The 20,782-nt window shown below is 46.2% G+C and overlaps 2 protein-coding genes across 3 annotated transcripts in view; one reads left to right on the top strand and one right to left on the bottom strand.

Moving 5' to 3' along the window:
* The window catches only part of LOC102386213 (epoxide hydrolase 1-like), a 17,171-nt gene extending 1,047 nt beyond the window's left edge, over positions 1-16,124 (top strand). Inside the window, exons 2-9 of one of the 2 annotated variants that reach the window (XM_006034703.3) lie at positions 3,121-3,328; positions 4,849-5,029; positions 5,790-6,017; positions 8,131-8,260; positions 10,325-10,539; positions 12,793-12,901; positions 13,236-13,361; positions 14,995-16,124. In XM_006034703.3, the coding sequence (XP_006034765.1) occupies positions 3,121-3,328; positions 4,849-5,029; positions 5,790-6,017; positions 8,131-8,260; positions 10,325-10,539; positions 12,793-12,901; positions 13,236-13,361; positions 14,995-15,196 (1,399 nt within the window). In that variant the 3' untranslated portion in view covers positions 15,197-16,124. The remainder of the gene's footprint in view (positions 1-3,120; positions 3,329-4,848; positions 5,030-5,789; positions 6,018-8,130; positions 8,261-10,324; positions 10,540-12,792; positions 12,902-13,235; positions 13,362-14,994) is intronic. The other variant, XM_025216753.1, reaches the window with a different exon arrangement.
* Positions 16,125-16,266: 142 nt separating this feature from the next.
* MAD2L1BP (MAD2L1 binding protein) lies at positions 16,267-20,781 on the bottom strand (the record flags this gene model as incomplete). Its single annotated transcript, XM_025216733.1, has 2 exons — positions 16,267-18,374; positions 20,701-20,781. Coding segments are annotated over 2 exons (612 nt in total), but the record flags the coding sequence as incomplete, so codon positions are not given.
* Between the last annotated feature and the right edge of the window lies 1 nt (position 20,782).

Here is a 20,782-nt window from a genome sequence, read left to right as displayed (position 1 = left end):
CGTGTAGGAAAATTGGGACCCAGATCCGGTGCTTGAGGCTATGAGGAAACCATAAGGGAAGCCCTGCCAAGTGGAGCTGGCTCTTGGACTGCTGGCTTCTTCCAGGGTTGAAAACTGTCCTCTCTGGAATGTACTGCAATGCTGGCAGCTCCGACTGCCCTTCTGGACTTCGCTCCCCACCTCCATTCTGACTGACATGCAAAGTCATGACCGTTCTCCATGGCAATTCCACATTAATGTAATTTGAACACTGAGCCTCCCAGTGTCCCCTGGGTCAGTTCCCTGGGCTGTACTGATACTCTTCTCTGTTGTTGAGGATACCGGGCTGAGAGCTTTCACGAAGTGGAGCCAGGAGAGCTCCATGACCAGTAAACAGGCACGTGATGATCAGAGATCCTGGTTTTCTCTGATTTAAAATTTCAGTTAAAAAAAGTAACCCAAAATCCACATTTTTCCATGATTTAAATGAAACACTACTATAGATAGATAGATAGATTTTAAACATGGAAAATGTGGATTTGGAGTTACTTTTTAAACTGAAAATTGGGGATTTGTTTTAAATCAGAGAAAACCAGGATCCCTGGTGAGGATCTCAGTTCTTTAAACCATGTATTGCTAATGGGCATTATCCCTTGATGGTGTATTAGAGAGCTGTCAGAGGAAGGACTGTGGCTCTTAGACACTTCCTTCCAAGTGCTATTGTTCAGTTCAGCTCTTATTTACCCTTTGTAATTGTTTCCAAGATTAGTTTTTTTCCCCCATTTAACCTGGGGGGAAAGCCCCTCATCTTGCAATAGAATACAATGTAGCTGGGGGATCGGGGGGACAGGCAGGTGCCACGGCTCCAGCTCCAGCCCTGACCCAGGGCTGGGGCCAGAGTTGTAACCGCTGCCTGCCCCCCACTGCCTCTGAACCCCCTTGATGCTCCTCCCCTCTACAGCCTCTTCCCCAACACCATCTCTTCCCCTATCAGCTTCTGCTCCCTGCCTACCGCACCTGGTGGTAGAAGAGGGGCAGGCAGGGAACAGAGGCTGTGGGGGGAAGGGAGGGTCCAGAGGCTATGGGGAGGCAGGCAGCAAGGCAGCAAAGTACAAGCTGCCTGACCTCCCCACACCACCTGCTCCCCTCCACTACCTGCCCCCCTGCAGCAGTGGGGGGCAAATTAAAGATGATCCTCCAATAATTAGATTATAACAAATTTTATAAATTGTCCATGTATAGAATCTAATTATTGGGGGTCATTTTAAATCCAGGGTAAACTTGGGGCTTCTGTTCCTAATCTGACAGCAACCTAACCTGACTCTTAAACCAACATAGGCAGGTCATAGGATCAAAGGAAAATAGGGCTGGAAGGGCTATCACGACATCATCTAGTTCAGCCCCTGGCTCAAGGCAGGACAGACCATCTGCCTAACCTGCTCTTGAAAATTTCCAGGGATGGAGACTCCACAGCTTCTCTGCATAGCTTGTTCCAGTGCTTAACCAGTATCATAGTCATAAAGTTCCTCTTAATCTCCAATTTACATTTCCCCTGCTGCAGCTTGAAGCTGTTGCTTCTAGTCCTGTCCCCTGTAACTACAGAGAAAAGCCTATTGCCATCCTCTCTATAATCACCCTTCAGGTATTGGAAGATGGCTATCAGATGTCTCTTCAGTTTTCTCTTCTTCAGACTAGATAACTCTAGTTCTTTAGACATTCCTCCAAAGTGGAGGTTAGGCTGGCTGGTCTGTAATTCCCCTTTCTTAAAGATGGGTACTATGCTTACCCTTTTCCAACCATCTGGGACCTCACTCATCCTCCACAAGTTCTCAAAAAGGATAGCCAATGGCTATGAAATTATTTCATCTTATTCCTTCAGTACTCTAGGGTATATCCCATCAGGCTTTGCTGACTTGAAAGGATCTGCTTTCTTAAATAATCCCTAACCTGTTCTTCCACTATTCTAAGTTGTTTGTCTCCTCCCTTATCATTGCTGCTAACTACTGTAGTCATGTGGTAGCTGCCCCTATTTGTGAAGGCTGAAGTAAAAAAGACATTAAATACTTTGGCCTTTTTTGTATGTAGCCATTTATCTTGTGTACCCCAAGTTCTGTACCCCCCAAGTTTTGTATCCCCAAACTGGGGATACAGTCTTGAGCTTGATCTTCAAAGGTGCTAGAAATCCATAACCCTCGTTGGCTTCATGAGTGTACATTGCCTCCCAAACCCATGCTGTATGGGTGTAGGAAGGGTGCTCAACCCCAAGCCCATGGGCCAGATCCAGCTCTCGGTATTGTGTTGTCCAGCCTGTAAGGCTCTTCATGGGGCCAAAAAATTGTTGATAGGGGAACGATGTCAGCATTAATTGCTACTCCCCAGCTGCCAAATTTCCACACCCCTGGAGAGCCCTATAGGCAGACAGTGTGGCCCTGCACACTAGACTAGACACATGGGTCACAGTGATGGAAAGTGGTGCAAAGTGGAATCTGTGCATGCAGAGACTAATCTGGGCAACGTGAGGCAAGATCTGGGCACACAGGTCCCAAACTGAGTGGCACGAGGCCAGATCTGGGCAGTGCAGGCAGGGTTCAAATTACACTTAGACTCTTGTGGGGGTCTGCAAAAAATATTCGTCAGGATCGGGGCTGTGTGCATGAGTCCCCGCCAGTACTACAGGGCTGGGGCCAGCAGCAGCGGCAACCAGGAGGAGCCACCACCACCACCACCTGGGCTGCTTAGAAAGGCACAGGGTGGGCCAGGGACTGTGTACCATGGCACATGGCCTCCGGGCTGTTGAGAAGGAGGGAAGGGGTGCTGACCGGCCCACAGCGGGGCTCTTGTTTCTTATGGGGGGCTCTCATCCCTTATGGAGGGGCTCAGCCCTCCCACCCAAGCTCCCCCATAATTCAAACCCTGAGTGCATGGCTGGATCTGGATCCAGATGGTGCAAGGGAAGATCTGGGTGGTTGGAACCCAACCTCATGTACTGGCCCCACATGAGATCCAGCCCGTAGACCAGCTTGACACCAGTTACCTTGCCCATGGGGACAAAAGTTTGGATATCACTGTTCTGAAGGCACTGGAGTAGTCTAGGGTCCTGAATCTTTGGTGACTAAATGTGATACCTTTGTCTCTTTCTAGGTCCTTTGAATATCCCCAGAGTGCGATTGTGGTATCCACAGCCCTGGGAGCTGGAGGGCTCCTGACTTGTTGGCTCCTGTCTCGACAGAAAATCAAGACCTTAGAGGTGGGAGATGGATGGTGGGGTTCAGGCGAGAGACCCCCAAAAGAAAAAGAAGATGAGAGCATCCGACCTTTCCGAATTGAAACCTCAGACAGGGAAATCCAGGTATCAGGGCTGGGATATAGGGAGCTGGGAAAGGTATCCAAGGAGAAGGAGCTTGGGGGCCTAGAAATCAGAGGTGTATTGCTGATCAGTCCATCCATCTGTCTGCTTGAGGCTGACATCCCAATGCATACAGGAACACTGGGCTGGAAAAAGAAATGAGTTCCAGTCCATACTGGATCACAAATTGACTGAGTTACCTGGATCACAGGCTAGTGGTGGTTTATCAAGATCACAACATCCCCATGCCACCTGAGAGAGAAGCTGCTGAGAGGCTCAAACCTGAAATAGAAGGGACTGGTGGTGAAGCCTGAGGTACACTAAGCGGCAGTTGCATGCAAGGTTTTGGGAACAGCAGTGAGGACTGTAGGTCAGAATTGAAGGCAGCTGTAGGGCTAAATTTAGAATCCTGGCATCGGAATAGCAGTGGGTGGTATAAGTCAGGACCAACAGTCAGCAGAACTGGGAAAAAGAAAGTACAGTCCATACCTGACCCTAAATCTAATTCTCTAGTAAAGAACAGCTCAGGTAACTGGGGTTGAGCTTCAGAGACTTTCACCTCTTTGGTCACCATTTCCACTCATCCCAGCCAGTAGTGACTAAAAGCTGCTATCATTTGCTGTGAGTGGGCAGCTTGTGCGACCAGATCACAAAACCACTCTTCATCTGCCACCCATTATCTCCATTGCTCACAGCCTGAGCAGAGACACTAATTGCGTATTGGGCCCCAGAGGCTGGCCTTAGCTTTCTGCCGTTAGGGGCTGTCCCTCCAGAGCAGCAGCGAGGCATTCAGATTCAGGCAATCTGGGCTTCCATGCCCCTTGTGCACTATGCACGGAGAGGCCTACGTTTTCCTTAAGGTGCATCTCCACTAGGGCAGCAGTATGTCCCATCTGGGATAGCCCTGAGTACATCTCGCCCTCTGACTCACCCACATGCTCCAAACCTGGAAATACACTGATGGGACTGACCTGGGCTCATTCCCAGCAGCCTCTGAAAAGCATGTTGGAGACAGAGTAGTCACAGAAGGACACACAGCATCTTGCCCAGTATGCTTCCAGGTTTGGAGCGTCCAAGGGGGATTGGGGTGAGGCAGGGCATGTTTGGTAAAGTCACAGCTGAGGTACACTGCCATCAGGGTGTAAGCATGTTCTGAATCCAGAAGCATGTTAAAAAGAGAAGATGAAATGTGGGTGACAGTGAAATACCTCCCTCTTTGCACAGAGAAGGAAACCTAGGCACAGAATGGGAAAATGATTTGCCCATGATTGTGTATTGTCAGCATTCAAGCCAGGAATAGAACCTAGGGGGTCCTGCCAACCATTCCCTGCTTTAACCAGTAATATACGTAATACACGTTTTCACTGGATTCATAATTCAGGAGGTCCTCTGTGATGTGGCTGCCTAGACAGTGCCCTTTAGGCCATTACATAGTAGCATAGAAAGCAGAGCAGCTGGAAGACCTGGCATGTGATATATTCTGCCAGTATCTTATGGCCCACAACAGAATTCTTCCTCTGCAGGACCTGCACGAGCGCCTGGACAGGGCCCGCTACACGCCCCCACTGGAGGGGGCTGCCTTCCAGTACGGATTCAATACCACCTACCTGCGGCGAGTTGTTGCCTACTGGAGGAACCAGTTTAACTGGCAGAAACAAGTGGAAATTTTGAACCAATATCCACATTTCAAAACTACCATTGAAGGTACATGAGGCTCCTTAACCTCTGAATGCTCCATTCTTTTCCCCAAGGTGTCCTTCCCCTCACTCACAAGCTACCCCCTCTGTTTCTTTTTCTCCTCACTTTTATATAGTGCTCCCCCACCATTCTCCTCACCCCTTCTTCTCCATCTGCCTTCCTTTGTGAAAGGCACTTTTGAGGCAAGGAGTCACTAGGTACAGGGGTGAGCAAAATGCAACCCAGGGGCTGGATGTGGCCCACCAGGCCATTCTATCCAACCCACGGGGCCCCTAAAAAATGTAGAAAATTAATATTTATCTGCCCTGGGTTGCCTATCGTGCGGCCCTCGATGGCTTGCCAAAACTCGGTAAGCTGCCCTCTGCCCAAAATAACTGCCCACCCCTGTACTAGAACCTGATACCTAGCAGCTTCTTCCATTGCAGAGCTCAGCATTGTACTTAGATATAGCAAAGGAGATATCCATTGTCCCCCCAGGCTCACAGCCCTCATCGTCATCAAAGTCAGGATGACCTTTTCATGCTGGGATCTAAGCCTCATTGGCTGCAGCCTTATCACTCACCCTCAAGAGGGCTAACATAAACCCACAGCAATGTGTGGCATCCTCTCCCAGCTCCAACTGTGCAGTTCCCTTCCTCTGCCATGGGTCTTTCTGCATGGCTTTGCTGCAAACACTGGCTAAGAATTTGCCTTCCACCTTTAGGGTCTAGGTCAGGATCTGAGAAGCATGTGGAACATTAACCAGCCTGTCTTGGGTTTCTGGCAGGGATCGACATACACTTCATCCATGTGAAGCCCCTGCATGTCCCCAGGGGTCAGATAGTCCGGCCTTTGCTAATGGTGCATGGCTGGCCTGGCTCCTTCTTTGAGTTCTATAAGATCATCCCGCTGCTCACTGACCCAGCCGGACATGGCCTGAATGAGGACGTGGTGTTTGAGGTCATCTGCCCGTCCATCCCTGGTTATGGCTTCTCTGAGGCACCTCACCAACGAGGTGAGTAATGAGCAGGGGGAGAAAAGTCATTAGAATCCCAGGCTACCTCAGAGACACCCCAGGAACACTCTGGCTATGGGCTTGTTCCTGAACTTTGGGAGTTGTTCCTTTAATGAAGTGAATTTCATCCCATAAATTCACTAATGAATTTGAGGATCTGAAGGTATCTATGATGGTGTTTACATAGTCAACATGGGTCCACTGGCAAGTTTTCAGCTCATTTTTCACAAAAAACTAAATGCCTTGAAAGTGAAAGGCTTTGTGTCTGTTCCCAGTTCCTTGAGCCAGATAATCATTGCCCCAGTGAAAGGCTCCATAGCTTATTAACCATCCCCCCGAGTCAGCATTTCTCTCGCTGCACCAACATACTTATTCATGCAGGACGGGTGAAAACAGTGCTGTACAGTGGCATAAAAACACACCAAAATCCCTTCCCAGAGGGACAGGTGTGCAATAGAACATAGGCAAGGCAACATCTGTAGTTAGGCAGAAGGCAGGGTAGTGAAGCACCTTATAATCTAACTGAATCAGAAATGCATGAGCTTTCATGATCGATTAGCATCTGATAAAGTGAGCTATGGCTCACAAAAGCTTATGCATCTCTGATTCAGTTAGTCTATAAAGTGCCTCTCTACCCTGCCCTCTGCCTGATTTCAGACTAATTCAGCTAACTGAATTTGCTCAATCTCTGTACTTGTAATAGCAGGGGCACATCAAGGAACAGGTAATTTCCCAGTGGCCTTTGGAAGAAATGAGGAAGAATGCTGGGTAAGGGTTAACAGCAAGGTTCTTGCACACTGAGATGATGGCCTGAAGGATGATGCAGGGATGAGTGAAAGAAACCAAAGGAGCAGAGAACAGGGGTGGGATGGAGACTGGGCAGAGCCTTAAAGGGAAAGACCAAGGACATGAACTTGGGGCAGGAGAGTGAGAGCCAATGGAGGGATTTGAGGGGAGCGGATGGAGGTATGCAGAGAAAAATGAATTTGGATGAACTGTAGCAGAAGAACAAGGTGAAAAGGCTGCAGAGCAAAGTCTGTGTCTTGCACTGCATGTGGAAAAGCACTAGGCAGGCCTACAGTATTTACTAACAATGTTGATCCAAGAGACCAGCACATACAAGCTGGGACCTATTGTCTCTCTGCTAAGGAGTAAAGCAGATGTTGTCTCCTCCCTTCCAGTTCCCTGGTGCCCACAATGTCTTTTACCCCAGAGGAAACTGCAGAGAGTCCAATGAAGTCTTATTTCTTGGCTTTTACATCTCCAGGTTCTGCCAGCTGCTTTGTTATAAAGGGTCAGCTCCATCTGCTAGACATATTTAGTTAGCTGGTCTGTGACAGATGCTCCTTGCAGTGATATTGGAAAGATCCACGTGGCTGAGGTCACCAGACTCTGGACTCAGCTGTGGAAATTTGGATTGCAGGGTTAGTAGGAAGTCAAGTCACCCTCCTCATTCCCCATGCTTCCCACAGTGCTTCTGCATCCCTTCCTGATGCTTCTCATTAGCAAAGGGTAACAGGGAGCACCATTGTCAGGTGTTAGCCTCGGGATCACTCAACAGAACACAAAGGGCCTGGACCGATACAACATTTACATCAGTGTAATCAGCATCACACTCATGTGAAAATGTAGAAAACAGATGACACAACCTCCTAAACTGGGCTAACTTCACCCAACAGAGTGCAGGAGTAACCTGGAAAAGATGAGGGTAAAACTCTAACAGCGTAAATTGGACCAGGATAGGTTTCCTCTGGTCTATGTCCAGACATTATGGGTTCTTGTTTGAAATCTCTGTGTTTATCTTATGAATCATGTTTGTATGCTTAACAGGGCTAACATTGCATAACACCCCACAGCACTCTTAAAAGGACCTCAAAGCACCCTGCTGGAGAATCACTTCCATAGGTTAACTTATTACCAGCTCCCTGGCCACCTACTAGTGTGTAGGTACAGTAGTAGCCATGTACTGCACGCAGCTAACCATGGGAAAGAACAAGGGTTCTTGTGTGTTGTTCAGGGCCCAAACACATCCCCTCAGTATTAGTGATTCCTGGCTGGAGAAGGCAATGTAGAGAAAACAGGTTTGTAATAAAACATTTCTCCTTATGCACAGGCTTTGACACTCTGGCTGCTGCCCGGATATTTCACAAGCTGATGGAAAGGCTGGGCTTCAAGGAGTTCTATGTCCAGGGGGGAGATTGGGGCTCCCAGATCACCACAAACATGGCTCAAATGCAAGCAAAGTGAGTTAACAAAGAGTGGGGTGGGACAGCAAGAGGCCAGAGTGAGTTAACAAGGAGGGGGGGGGACAGCTGGGCGTTCTAGCTCCGTGACCACCCAGTACATAGTGCTGTCAATCTCTTCCTGAATCCTACAGCATTAAGAATTTGCTTCCCAGCCCTGGGACTCTCATGACTCAGGATCAGGATTTTAATGTGAGAGGGAACATTCTCACCTTCATGACTCAGAAACCAGATGGCTATTGAAATAGAGCCCCAAATCTATTGGCTTGTTTGTTTGTTTGTTTTAAATAATCTCATGGTTTTAGAGCCTTGCTTCCTGACTTTTGGGTGCTTGGAATGAAAAAGTTGCATAGGCAACAGTGTTGATCAGAGTGTGGCTGCTAATCATGGAGTCTTTAACCACAGAGGTGAGGTCCATGCTGATTAGTAATTACCCATCTCAGCAAGCAGACAGGCCACTCTGATGGAGCATTATGACATAATACGTGCTGTAGCTTCTTCAAGCTGCATCCCTGTATTAAAGAATCAGATAGTTGCCATCTTCTTCATTTGATAGACACTAACAGCCTTCACACTTCTGCCAAGTGAGCTGTGCAGCCCTGGCCCAGAGACTATTTTTATAGCTTCAAGTTGAGCACAAGTCAGGAGGATTTTGACAATATTTCTCTTTATCCTTCTGGATCCTTGCTAGACAGTGGTATGGATTCTAGAGCAGGTGGCAAAACAGTCCCTTGAGATAGAGCAGGAACACGCTTCCTGAGCCACATAATACCCATGGCACCCCAGGATTTTCTTCACCCTGGTTGAGAATTGCTGAATGTCCTTTTTCAAAAATGTCCATTAACTTGAGGTGGCTTGGCTTGTGAGCAGATGAGATTTGGCACCCAAACACTAGGGGACTGTTTTTAAGCATATGCTGGCCATAGCAAGAGCAAGATGTGAGCTGTGTCTACACCCCAAAGGCACGTAGCATACACCAGCAATGGCAAACCAGGAGAGCAAACAGATAATACACACGATGTATTACAACTCCAGTTTGGTTTAGCACTCTTCTCCTTCAGGCCGGTTTGCTCTTTATCCATATCCTACCTCTTCCATTCCATTTGTGTGCCTCCTGCGCATCTCAAGTTCTTTTGCATTCATATTTAGTCATTCTCCCTTCACTGATATCAACTATTTTCTCAGCCTTTTCTGTTTCAGTAGCATCTAATTTCTTCAAGCTCACTCCCAGGTTTGTCCTAACTGTATGAACTGCCACCCCTCTACTCTATTGTCCAGAGCAGCCCTGAAGCAGAATCAGGTTCTAATCTCTAATCCAAATAAGGAAGGAAAGGAAGTGAGGAAATTCAGAAATGGATGAGGAACTGTCAAGAAGTTGAATTGTAGCCTGAGGCATAAATCTCTTACCTATCTAAAAGACAGGCTTAGGACATACTTGCTAAAGGAGAAATAGGTTGGTCTTAGAAAATGGTTTTAAAAGCTAGATAATGAGATGTAGTGAAGTGTGCACTCCATTCCCTAGACTTGAGCAGGCCACATCAAGAGGAAAGGCCCTGAAGAAGCTCAAGTCACTGCATTTTAGGACTGTGTGAAGTCCACTTGGCATCCAGGATAGTCTCAAAAGGAACCTCATGGCCATGGGTAGGCTAGGATAGGCTTCTCAGAAAGTACACAGTGGGGTGGTTATTACAGAGCCTCAGTATAAGGCAGAAAGGCTCCACAGTGATAGCTGAGCCAGCCAAGTCTAATGGGAGCCAAAGACTGCTGCCATTCATGCATCCTCCTGTTGGTACAGCAGCGATGGTGTTTGTATCAGCTGCACCAGGCTTAGTCTACATCTGGCGTGTTCATATGAGAAAGTTGGGAATATATGTACTTGAAGAGCTGCCTCCAGTGAAAAAGAGACACCTTTGGGAAGTTCAGTGTGGCCCGGTGCAGTGTTGCTGCCAAGTGCAGATCTCTAACTTCCAAAGAAGCCACAGAAACAGAATCCCTTTTGTTCTTAATTAGCATCGACCTAATATTGCTGCTGCTTATTATGTTCCTTAACATTGTTGTTTGCAGGCAAGTGAAAGGACTCCACCTGAATTTGGTCTTCATAAGCTCAAGCGGTTTGGGGAGACTGGTGTCTTTGATCCTTGGGGCCTATGTACCATGGCTTGTAGGCCTGACCAGGGAAGATTCCCACCGCTTATTTCCATACTTGGAAAAGAATGTGTATGAAATCCTACGAGAGTCTGGCTACTTGCACATCCAGGCTACAAAGCCAGACACAGCAGGTAACACCTCCATGTGGCCAATACACCATACTCCCTCACATTCTACATCCCACCACGTAAGCCAAGCACCTTATATTGGGAAGGCAGAATGAAAAAAGAAAGATTTGTCCAGATGCTTACCTGCCACAGCACAGGCTCACCATGGCCAAGTGCTGGCTGCACACAGGAGGGATGGAGCCTTCTCTTCAGTGGACACGTGTACAAGACACTTACTGCACAGTTGACTAATTAACTGTGCAGTAAATGTTTCAGCGTCTACACATATGCCACTATCAGGGTGCATGAAACTAATAAACTGGCATTTACAAGTCCTACCCTGCTGCAGAATTTTTTTGTGCACAGCAGCACATGTAGGCACTGACAGGGCAGGTTGGGGCATGAGGGTACTTCAGAGCCAGGGCTGTCTGCCAGGTAACCCCATGCTGGAGCACCTTCGTGCCCCAGCCAGTCTCTCTGCAGCATATTGAGCCTGGTCAGAGCAGCCCTGGCCTGGCAGGCTGATCCCCCAGAGCCCCCTGCCAGCTGGGGCTGCTCTGACTTGGCTCAATGTGCTGTGGTTCAGGCACAAGTACAGGCATGCCAAGGAGCTTCCCCAGAGCAGTAAACCATGGAGAAATAAGCAGCTCATTGATGCCCCCTAATGGCCCAGTATTACTCCTCCTCTCCTTACAGCTCTACAGCTCAAGATTTAACCCTGTCACAACTGCTGCAGTATTGGGTGAGGATAAGTGATACCTCTAAGAAGGGAGCACAGCTCCCAACAACCAGTTCATTGCCCCCATGTCAGCACAGAAATCAGACTCCTCACTTAACACACATACCCTAATTTGGGATGGCTAATTTTTGGGTGGATGCATGCGATATGTAAGTACAGCAATAAATGTACATAGACGATGGGAACAATCACAGTTGAACAAATTCTTAACATATTTAAAGAGCAGTGTATCCTAGTTGACTGAACAAAGGATTAGGTGCCAAGGACTCTAAAGCACTGCTCAAGCTCTCCCTCTGATTTATGATGTTATCTTGGACAAATTACACAGCACTTGATTACACAGGGAAATTATAGTCGTCAGTCAGTGTGAACTTCCAGCATACCACCTACTCCACACCAGCTCCTTATGTTGATACTCAGTGGGTGCGTCTACATGAGACACTGACTGCGCAGTAGTCCAATACTACTGTGCAGTAGCATCCCGTGGAAACAACTGTAACGCAATGGTACTGTGTAGCAGTCATGAAAAAGGTGTTCGCCAGTGCTACTGCACAGTAACTCGAGTTACTGCGTAGTTATTTAGGACTTGTACTGCAGTCAGCATCTCATGTAGACGCAGCCAGTGTGCAAAGTAGCTTTTTCCACTATGTTGGAAGCTAGCTCATACAAAAGCTGTACTCTAAGACATCCACAGAGGAAGTCCGTGAGGAGTAGCTAGTGTGCTACACAAACTGTAGGATCCATTGGCAAAAATTAATGCCATCACTATGTTACCATAGTAATGTGCTCCCTCACTATAGCATGTTGCTACAGTGACATAGCAGCCAAAAATAACCATACGCCGCCAGGCTATTACTGCACTGTCTTTTAGTACTTCCAAAAGGAAGTACTAAACAATGGCACAGTAACGGTGCCATATGGCCACGTGTAGACATGCCCAGTCATACCTTTGCTTACTACACAGTAATATCCCTTTGTAAAGAAGTCCTTTATTTCCCACTCTCCATTACCTCACCTGCAAGTGATGGGTAATACTCACCTCCTTGCATTCATGCACTCTGAAGAGGCAACATGCTATAGAAAGGCTAAGTTTATGATTCACACCAGAGGTAAAAGAAGGATAAATGCACAACCTTGTCACTCTCCCACCTCCATAAAAGGCAACCAAGCACCTTGAAAGGGCCTGGATATCTTTCCTTTCAGATTTTTTGGGAATTCCGTCTCACTGTTGCTGCTTCCTGCCTTCCTTAAAACATAATCCCTTTAATGATTTAATTATTACTGACTGACTGACTTGGTTCCTGGCTTCTCCTGAAGAGACCATCTACATTAAAACTGGGGACAGACTCTGAATGACAACATAGGCTCTGTCGGTAGCAAACTGTCCTGACTGATAGAGCACAAGAGTATTAGTACCCCAAGTCTTTGCTAGATCCCTTTAGGAAACTTTAGACTTCTTGGAAACCCAATTTAGCTTTAGCAGAGGTAGGGCAGGCTCACATGAATATAAAAGCTGTTTTGTTGCTTTCCTAAATTAGGCTGTGGATTAAATGATTCCCCTGTAGCACTTGCTGCCTACATTCTGGAGAAGTTTTCTACTTGGACTGATAAATCATTCCGGGACCTGGATGACGGAGGTCTGGAAAGGTATGAAAATGAGTGACATGCCTGCAGACTAGAGCAAGGAAGAAAGATTACTAAAAGGAAGCCTCCTGATAAGCTCAGGAAGGTGAGATCTGCCACTGAGATCAAATCTAAATAAAGGAATATCACACAGGACAAGTAGTAGATTACAATGGATAGCAGAGCAGTTGTTCTATGCTTCCCAGCTCAATCTAAAGCCAACTGGGCACGGATTAATTCACAGCTCAAAGATGATCTGAGAACAGAGGGGCTTTCCCATTTTCAGGGTACATAGTCAACACTGCAACCAGTAGCAGCTTAGCTAGTGATGATGATCCTCTGGTTTATCTCTCTATAGAAAATTCTCTCTGGATGACCTTTTGACCAATGTGATGATTTACTGGGTGACTTCATCTATTGTGCCCTCTATGCGTTTCTACAAGGAGAATTTTTCCACAAATCCTACCACTGCTCCACATGCCAGGTAAAAAATAAATAAAAATTAAAAAAAAAAAAGGTGGGGGAGGTAAAGGCCTTGGAATCTAGACTAAATAATACTGTAAAAATATGGACAAAACCACCTTCTGTGTCAGATAAATTCTTATGCAGTGGTGTTCTTGTAATCGCTTAGTTTTCCTCTCTTAAAAAAAAAAAAAAAAAATCATCCAAGTTTATAGTGAAATTCTCACTAACCAGGTGGTGGTTTCTCTTTGGTTCCAACATGTAGCAGAAAAAAAGTCTGATTATTTAAGCTTCTTTTGGAGGTGGATGGTAGTGGAAATAGATGTCCTTCCTCAGCAAGAGAAGTTAATTTGCGGAGTCTTGTATTTAACATGGTTAGAATAGAGGCCTATGGTTTCACATTTCTCTTGGAGGTATGGTTTTAGTCTGGGGCTACCTCCCATGAGCTTCCCGACAGTCCAAAGACACTCCTTTTTTGGGCAACAGTTTAATTGAAGCAGTAAGGGAGCCACCTACTGTTTGATAAACTACATCAGGTAACACAGGGAAGAGTGTCCTAAAGAATTGGTCTCAGATTCTGTAATAAGCACTTAACTTTAAATTAAGCTAGGATGAGTCTAACGCCAAATTCCAAACTGGTGTCCTCTTCTTGAGCACAAAGCTGACTACCCTGAAGGAAACTGTTTAGGAGGGCCATCCCTTCCAAACAACTATCACTAATATGAACAATGATAAAATGGAGACTTCTTTAGGATGGAATTAATGCTTGTAAATTTGGATGGGGGCTTAGGTTTAATACCAATAGGGGCCTGAAATTCAGTTCAACCAAGATTTTGACTACACTGCAGTCTGTGGCATGGTGTGGAGATAGGGGACTTTGCATATGGAAGCAAAGACAGACAGCTTCCAGTGCCTGATCCACTTTGGGTGTCTGCAGCACAGGAAAGCGAGTGTTGTACAAGAGGGTTTTGCCTCCTGCCAGAGTAAATTATCAAGATTAGTTTAAGTGCTCTAGGCCAGTAGTGATTTTTACCCAGCAGGCCAGATAGGTAGCACCTGTTCTGTCTGTGGGCTGGATGTCCCAATCTGGCACTCAGAGTGGCCATGAGAGGGCCCCGTCTAGCTATGCAAAGTGGGGCAGGAGGCAGTTTAGCCCTAATCCAGCTGAACAGAGGGAAGAGGGTCTCTGTCCTGGTTCCAACCCACCACAGGGCTCAGGAATTTGGCAGTGGGGGACAGCGGTGGTATTGCCACTGCTCCCCCCACTCCCAAACTTTCTGATGTGTAGGGAGCCCCACAGGCTGGATAGTACAGCTCCGCAGATTGCATCTGGCCCATGGGCCAGTTTGAACACCCTTGCTCTAGGCTAAAGCTTGTCTCAAGCTTTCCAAGATGCTGCTGCTCCAATCCTGCCATGTTCCCATTTCAGTAGAAGCATTTCATAGCCTGAAGGAAATGAACCACCTCTCCATTCAGTATAGTAAGTTCAGAAGCCACAAGGCACTTCAAAGAGAGTACAGTAGAATTACTTATGGCAGGAACTGTAGAGCAGTGCATTTCTAATTTAGTCCCAGCTGGCAGTATTTGTATGCCTCACCTCAAAACAAATCTGAACTGCTCAATAACTTGCTAATCAGACACTTGAATCTGTTTAGGGTTGGAGTGTATGTCCCCACCGGCCTTGCTGTCTTTCCTCAGGAGCTTACATACACACCATGCACTTGGGCAAAGAAGAAGTTCAAGAATATAGTCGCTTACACTTACGCGCCACGTGGGGGACATTTTGCTGCTTTTGAAGAACCAAAGCTGCTGGCAGAAGACATCAAGCAGCTGGTGAGAAAGGTGGAATGTCTGTGAGCCACTGACAGCATTCATGGGAGTATGAATACACACAGGGCAAACAACTGCACCACTGCTTATACCTTACGCAATCTGTTCATTTGATTGAAGCTTTCAATTGATTTTTGCTAGATGCCAGATTAATTCAAATACCAAGCTCTAGATTTTTTTTTTTTTGTACATAAATAAAGTTCTCTCTTATGTTGTCCTATTTCATTCTAGGAGCATTTTACTGGGAAAACTCCCATGTATTTGAACTTCAGTTACAGCAAGGAATGCAGTTTGATGCAACAATACTGTTGTTTTTGTTTACGGAAAAATTCCTGCCCATTCCTCCAGGCTAGTGCGGCAGAATCTATAGAAGTCTCTTTGAATGTTTTTCATTTTTAAGTGCGACTTGAAGGAATCCAGCTGTGCCACCATAAAACTAGGCTCAGCAGTTAGTGGGAAAGGCACAAACATGCTCTCCCTGGCATGTGCCCAAACCATTCCTCCTGGACAGAGGCAAAACATCATATGGAAAAAAAAAAAAAAGAGCTGCCACAAAGATCAAACAGTGTAGCCCATTATAATGGAATATTCCCCAATAAGTTCAGCAGCCCTGCACCAAAAAGCAGCTTTTCAACTTGTTTATAGAAATTCTGCCTCCATACAAGTCAGTTTGGAATCTTGCTGTATATTACAGTGCGTACCACTAGTTCTGTATATAACAGCAGTTGTGGCATGACTGACAAACTTGTCATTATTAAAGTGCACTGCTGACACTCACAGGGCACCTTCTGTTCTCCAGGCTGAAAGCACTGAGTGAGCACAGTTACCTTCCAAGTCCAGGTCTCTGTTCCAGCTTAGACTTAAATTTATGCTATTCTAAAGTCTTAAACAAGGTAGATGTGGGTCACATTTATGGATGGGTTACTTCTCCTCTGCAGGTTCCAGATGGCCGAAATAGCCAAATTTGAAAAAAAAAAGCTACTTGTCTTCTGTTAATGACAGACCTGGAACAACTTCGCCATTGAAGGGCCACTGTCTCTCGCTAAGTACAGTGAAGACAGTCACATTAAAAAAAAGAAACAAGCTGAAGTCAGAGGTAGGATCACCCTTAACCAAGGGATTAGAGCAGCTTTATCAGCACTTTGGATCTGAACTTTGGATCTACAGTTCCTTTTCTTAATGGGTTTTACATTCACGTCCACAGTGCAGAACTGAGAGGATACATTCCCTTCAAGTCTCATTACCAACTCTGAAAGCAGGAAAATTTTCCTTTGAGTAACACAGGCTACTCCAAGCTCAGAACATGAAGCTCAGTGCTATGTCATCTTGCTGCCCTACTTCCATTTTCTCACCAGTTAGATCAAACAGCATAAGACTGAGTCTGAAAGTTTAAGAGTCTAGACTGAGTGGGTTCATGTGAAACTGGTCAGAAAACTCTTCTGAAGTACAGAAAGATGATATCAACTGCTGGATAGAAGGCATTAACTGTTGTTGATGATCCCCCATATTTGGAACATCACCCTTTGTGTTAAGTGAATTAACTTACAGCATTGTATATTTGTACTTTACAGGACATGCCTAAGCAACCCTTACTCTCCTTCATAATATGACCATGCTGTAAGACAGGGGTGTCAGACATATGGCCTGTGGGCCCGATCCAGCCCTTGGAGCCATATGATTCAGCCCGTGGATATCCAGACCAAACTGCATGCACTGCATGGGGCACGTGCCAGCTCTGGCCCTGCATACTGTATTTGGCACATAAAATGGACTCAGTGCTGGGTGTGCATAGAACACAGCACAGGCTATTGGTCCAGGGCGTACCCTGTATGCAGCACAAAGGCTAGACTGGCTTGTGCGCTGGCTCCAGAGGTGGTCTAGCAAGACACCACATGCAGCCTGTGCCACAGACCCCACCCCCGCCAATGCTGCATGCAGCCCCAGGTCCAGCCTACGCACCATGTGCACAGCAAGCTCTGGGGCAGCATGTGCTGCACTCAAAGCACACGCTGAACCTGGCACTAAGTCCTGCACATGGCACAGGGAGTCCGTCCTGATCCAGCAATCATCATCCAGCCCTGCAGACCATGAGTTGACAACCCTGCTATAAGGTAAGAGATCCTGAGTGCTTAGTAAGACCACCTATAGCATTTACCTCCTTGTATCATTCATTCTAAGCACTGATTATGAAAGTCCAGATTCACCCATTAGCATTGCACAGTGATTTGCCAGCCAGCAGAAAGGGAACACTCCATAAGCACCACAATAAGCCTGGAGAAAAAAAATTCCCCGAAACAGCTACTTCAAGTATTGGCTGGTTGAGTGGGTAAGCTGCAGAAGAGTTAATGTTGCTTTAACCCACTAGCCAGTTTCACCTGCTGCAAGTCAGTTCCCCAGAAAACTGGCACCTTCCTTCATCTGTGGACATAACTGTGCTCTACAGGGATTTGCCTCTGACAATGTAGCAGTGAGAAATTTAAGACATTGTTGAAAAAAAAACAAAACAAAACCAAACAAACAAAAAACAGAACATTGTCCAGATGCCAGAAGGTAGCAGATGCCCTGGAGAACGGCTTCAAGCAAGAGAGGATATGCGATTACATTTGATAAAAAGTCAAGTAAAGCAGCACCAGAGAGTTATTAAAAGCCCTACTAAAATGCAGTACAACAAGAGTCATTCATGGAAGCCCTTGACTGTCACTGGTGCCTGGAACCATATGTAGTCCTCCCAGGGAGAAGTCATTCCCATGTGGGTAGAAGGACTTGTACAGCTATCTCCACTGCAAGACAAGTTGACAGTCAGTTTCCTCCCTCGGGTTGGCACTTTGTAGTTGAGCTTGGGTCGAAACCAGTCAGTGCCACAGTCACGATGCCCTTGGACCATGACAGTGGTGCCCATGACAGGGAGAGCCTGTAATTCACTGAAGACATCTGCAAGGAAGAGCGAGTGGAAGAGCTTACGAACACAGGATGGTGTTTGCAGGCTCTCCTCAGCATTACCCACACAGATGCCCTCCAAGTTGATCTCATAGAGCTCCTTAGGATTCATGGCATTGCCTCCAAGCAGGATAAGGATCCGGGGGACTAGCGTCAGGCGGAACATGGCTTCCAAGTGCTGGAACAGCCCCTCCAGATCCACTAACGCCTGCTGACACTTTTTGCTGCCCAAGTCTGTGGAATGCAGCTTCTTAATCACATCTTCAACCTGAAAGGAAGAATTTGGTAATTCTGAGCAAGTGGCGGGAAATCTTTGTTAATGTCTGTTTGAAAATAAAAAAAAAAAAAAAAAGCATGCCCACTCCTTACTTCTTAGGGGTCTTCAGAAAGTTTAAGTTCTTATTAAAAAAGGGAGTACAGGCAGCTTTGTTTAGAACTGGCCATATCAAAGACAAGAGCTGCTTTGCACTGCAGCTAACCTACTGTGTAACACACACATTCTACAATATTCTCTAATTCAAAATCTGGATCACTACTAGATCTGTTCTTTCAAAAGACTGCTTTTTTTTTTTTTTAAGCAGACAAAAAGGAAACATTTTCTATTAATTCAAACCGCAAAGCGTAATTCTGGTTGTGAACCAGAAGACCTGACGGTGGATTATTTTTTGTCAGAATAGAAAAATGCATTAAGGTAAATGATATCCCCCCTCCCCCATTTTAAATAAAAATATACCGGTTTTCCAGTTAGATTCTCTTAAAAATGGATTATTTTTAAAATACACTTCAAGTTATAACAGCCCATATCAAAGCCTAGCTTTACTCTACTCTATTAAGTCATTTAGAAAAGTGTTCAAACAGTATTTTTCCTACCAAGTGACACTGAATTGGAGGAAGTCACTGGCTAAGCATCTTTAACCAGAATATACTGAAGTACTAAAGCATCTTCAACAGCAGTAGCTTTTCCTGCAGGCACAGAGAAGTGATTCCCTTCTTGTCAGGATTGTTAGTTGAATTCAAAGATAAGAAAGAAGTTGAGAATTTATAAACCTAGAAAGCTTGTTTTCCTCTTTTGATTAATGAATAAAAAGTGAAATGAGAGGAGAGAATTCTGCTAGTTCTAAAACCCTGAAAGACATGTTGAGTTGAAGTAATTTGTTCCTGGTCATTACAGGTACTTCCTCCATTTATTAGAAAGCCTTTTAAAAAGGCACGTTACAACAGCTTGTCTTTTTAAACTAACAAATTTTAAAATGTTTTGTTTACCTTCATTGGTGCAGCTTGATACGATTAAAGAAAGAAATTCTTTACTTGCCATTTTTTAAATTAAAAAAAATTAAGAATCCAAAAAAGCATATGTCAAGCCATCTAACTAAATAAAGAGAGATGGGATGAATCCTCGCTAGCAAAAATGTTTTGTTTTAAAACCTCAACTACTGATGCAAATAAAAGATTCAAATCTATCCATTCTAGATCAATGACGTTTGGATGCCTTCCTTGGCTTTTCCGGGAAAGCAGCAGAGATTTCACTATAATTAAAAGCTGTTAAGCTCACAAGGTCAGATATCTGGGTTACTAATAAAAGTACAGGAGACCCTTGCCATTTGTGGGGGATACTTTCTGGATATCCCCACTAATAGCAAAACCCGCAAATATAGCATTCATGAATGGCGCGTGCGCGCGCCCCCCCCGGGGGGGGGGGGGGGGAGAGGCACAGCTGCACTGGTGACAGTGGGAGCGCGGCGGCAGGAGCAAGCACAGAGCTCCCAAGGGTTTCCTGTAAGTGTATTTAAGATGCAGGTTCAGCATTTGCACTGTAATAAGGTGAATACTCGGTGTACCACAAATATTTGAAACCACAAATAGCAAGAGTTTCTTGCATCCTCTTGAGGGCACAGTGTCCTCAGAGGATAGGACATGCCTCAAATACAACCCCATGGGTGTTTTATGTTGCTAACTAACAAAGCTTGAAACAATCTGAAAAAGGAGAAGAGCATCTTGATACAAGACACAGCACTAAGTGCTGTGTCTTGTGCTGCTCTCAGAGCAGCACAAGGCAGCTGGGCCTCTGACAGGTGCCAGCACCCTGGAAGGAAGAGGAGCAGAGCACAGGAGAGTCAAGCCTCTGGGCTTGTTCATCCCAAATTTCTTCAGGATCCAAGCCCCTTCCTTTGCCTCAGCCCTGGAGAGCGATTACCTCGGACAAAGCAACCGCCAAGTCATGAAAATCTTGCAAGACCTGACAGCACTAGTCTCCAGGGCCCTCCTACACATTCAAACAAAAGTCAGATAGAAACCAAGCTCGGTCTAAGATTCATGACCCATTTCTAAGCACTAACTTGACAGCAGGCAAGGCGGCTCTTGGCATAAGCTGGAGAGTCCTACGGTGGGTGGGATAACAGCTTTGCATCAGGAGACGATCTGCATTTAGGGGGCGAGTCACCAACAGAATCATGCAATAGATGCAACAGGCCCCAGGGGCCTCTGCCCCACCCAGACAGCAATCCTACAGCCCTGGTTTATAGGGGGGTGGTGCGCCTGTGTCCGTGTCTGTCCGTCCATCTGTGTGCGAGCCCGTGCGGCAGGGGGGCACTCACCGGCGGGGGTGGGGGCGGCGACGGGGGCGGCGCGGCGCGGGGGCGGCGGCAGAAGTGGGCCAGCTGCTCGTAGGGCAGGGGC

The sequence above is a fragment of the Alligator sinensis genome, unplaced genomic scaffold, assembly GCF_000455745.1.
Source record: "Alligator sinensis unplaced genomic scaffold, ASM45574v1 scaffold1456_1, whole genome shotgun sequence".
NCBI classification, from domain to species: Eukaryota; Metazoa; Chordata; order Crocodylia; family Alligatoridae; genus Alligator; species Alligator sinensis.
Note: the sequence above shows the minus strand (reverse complement) of the source record. Positions and strands in the feature narration are given on the sequence as shown.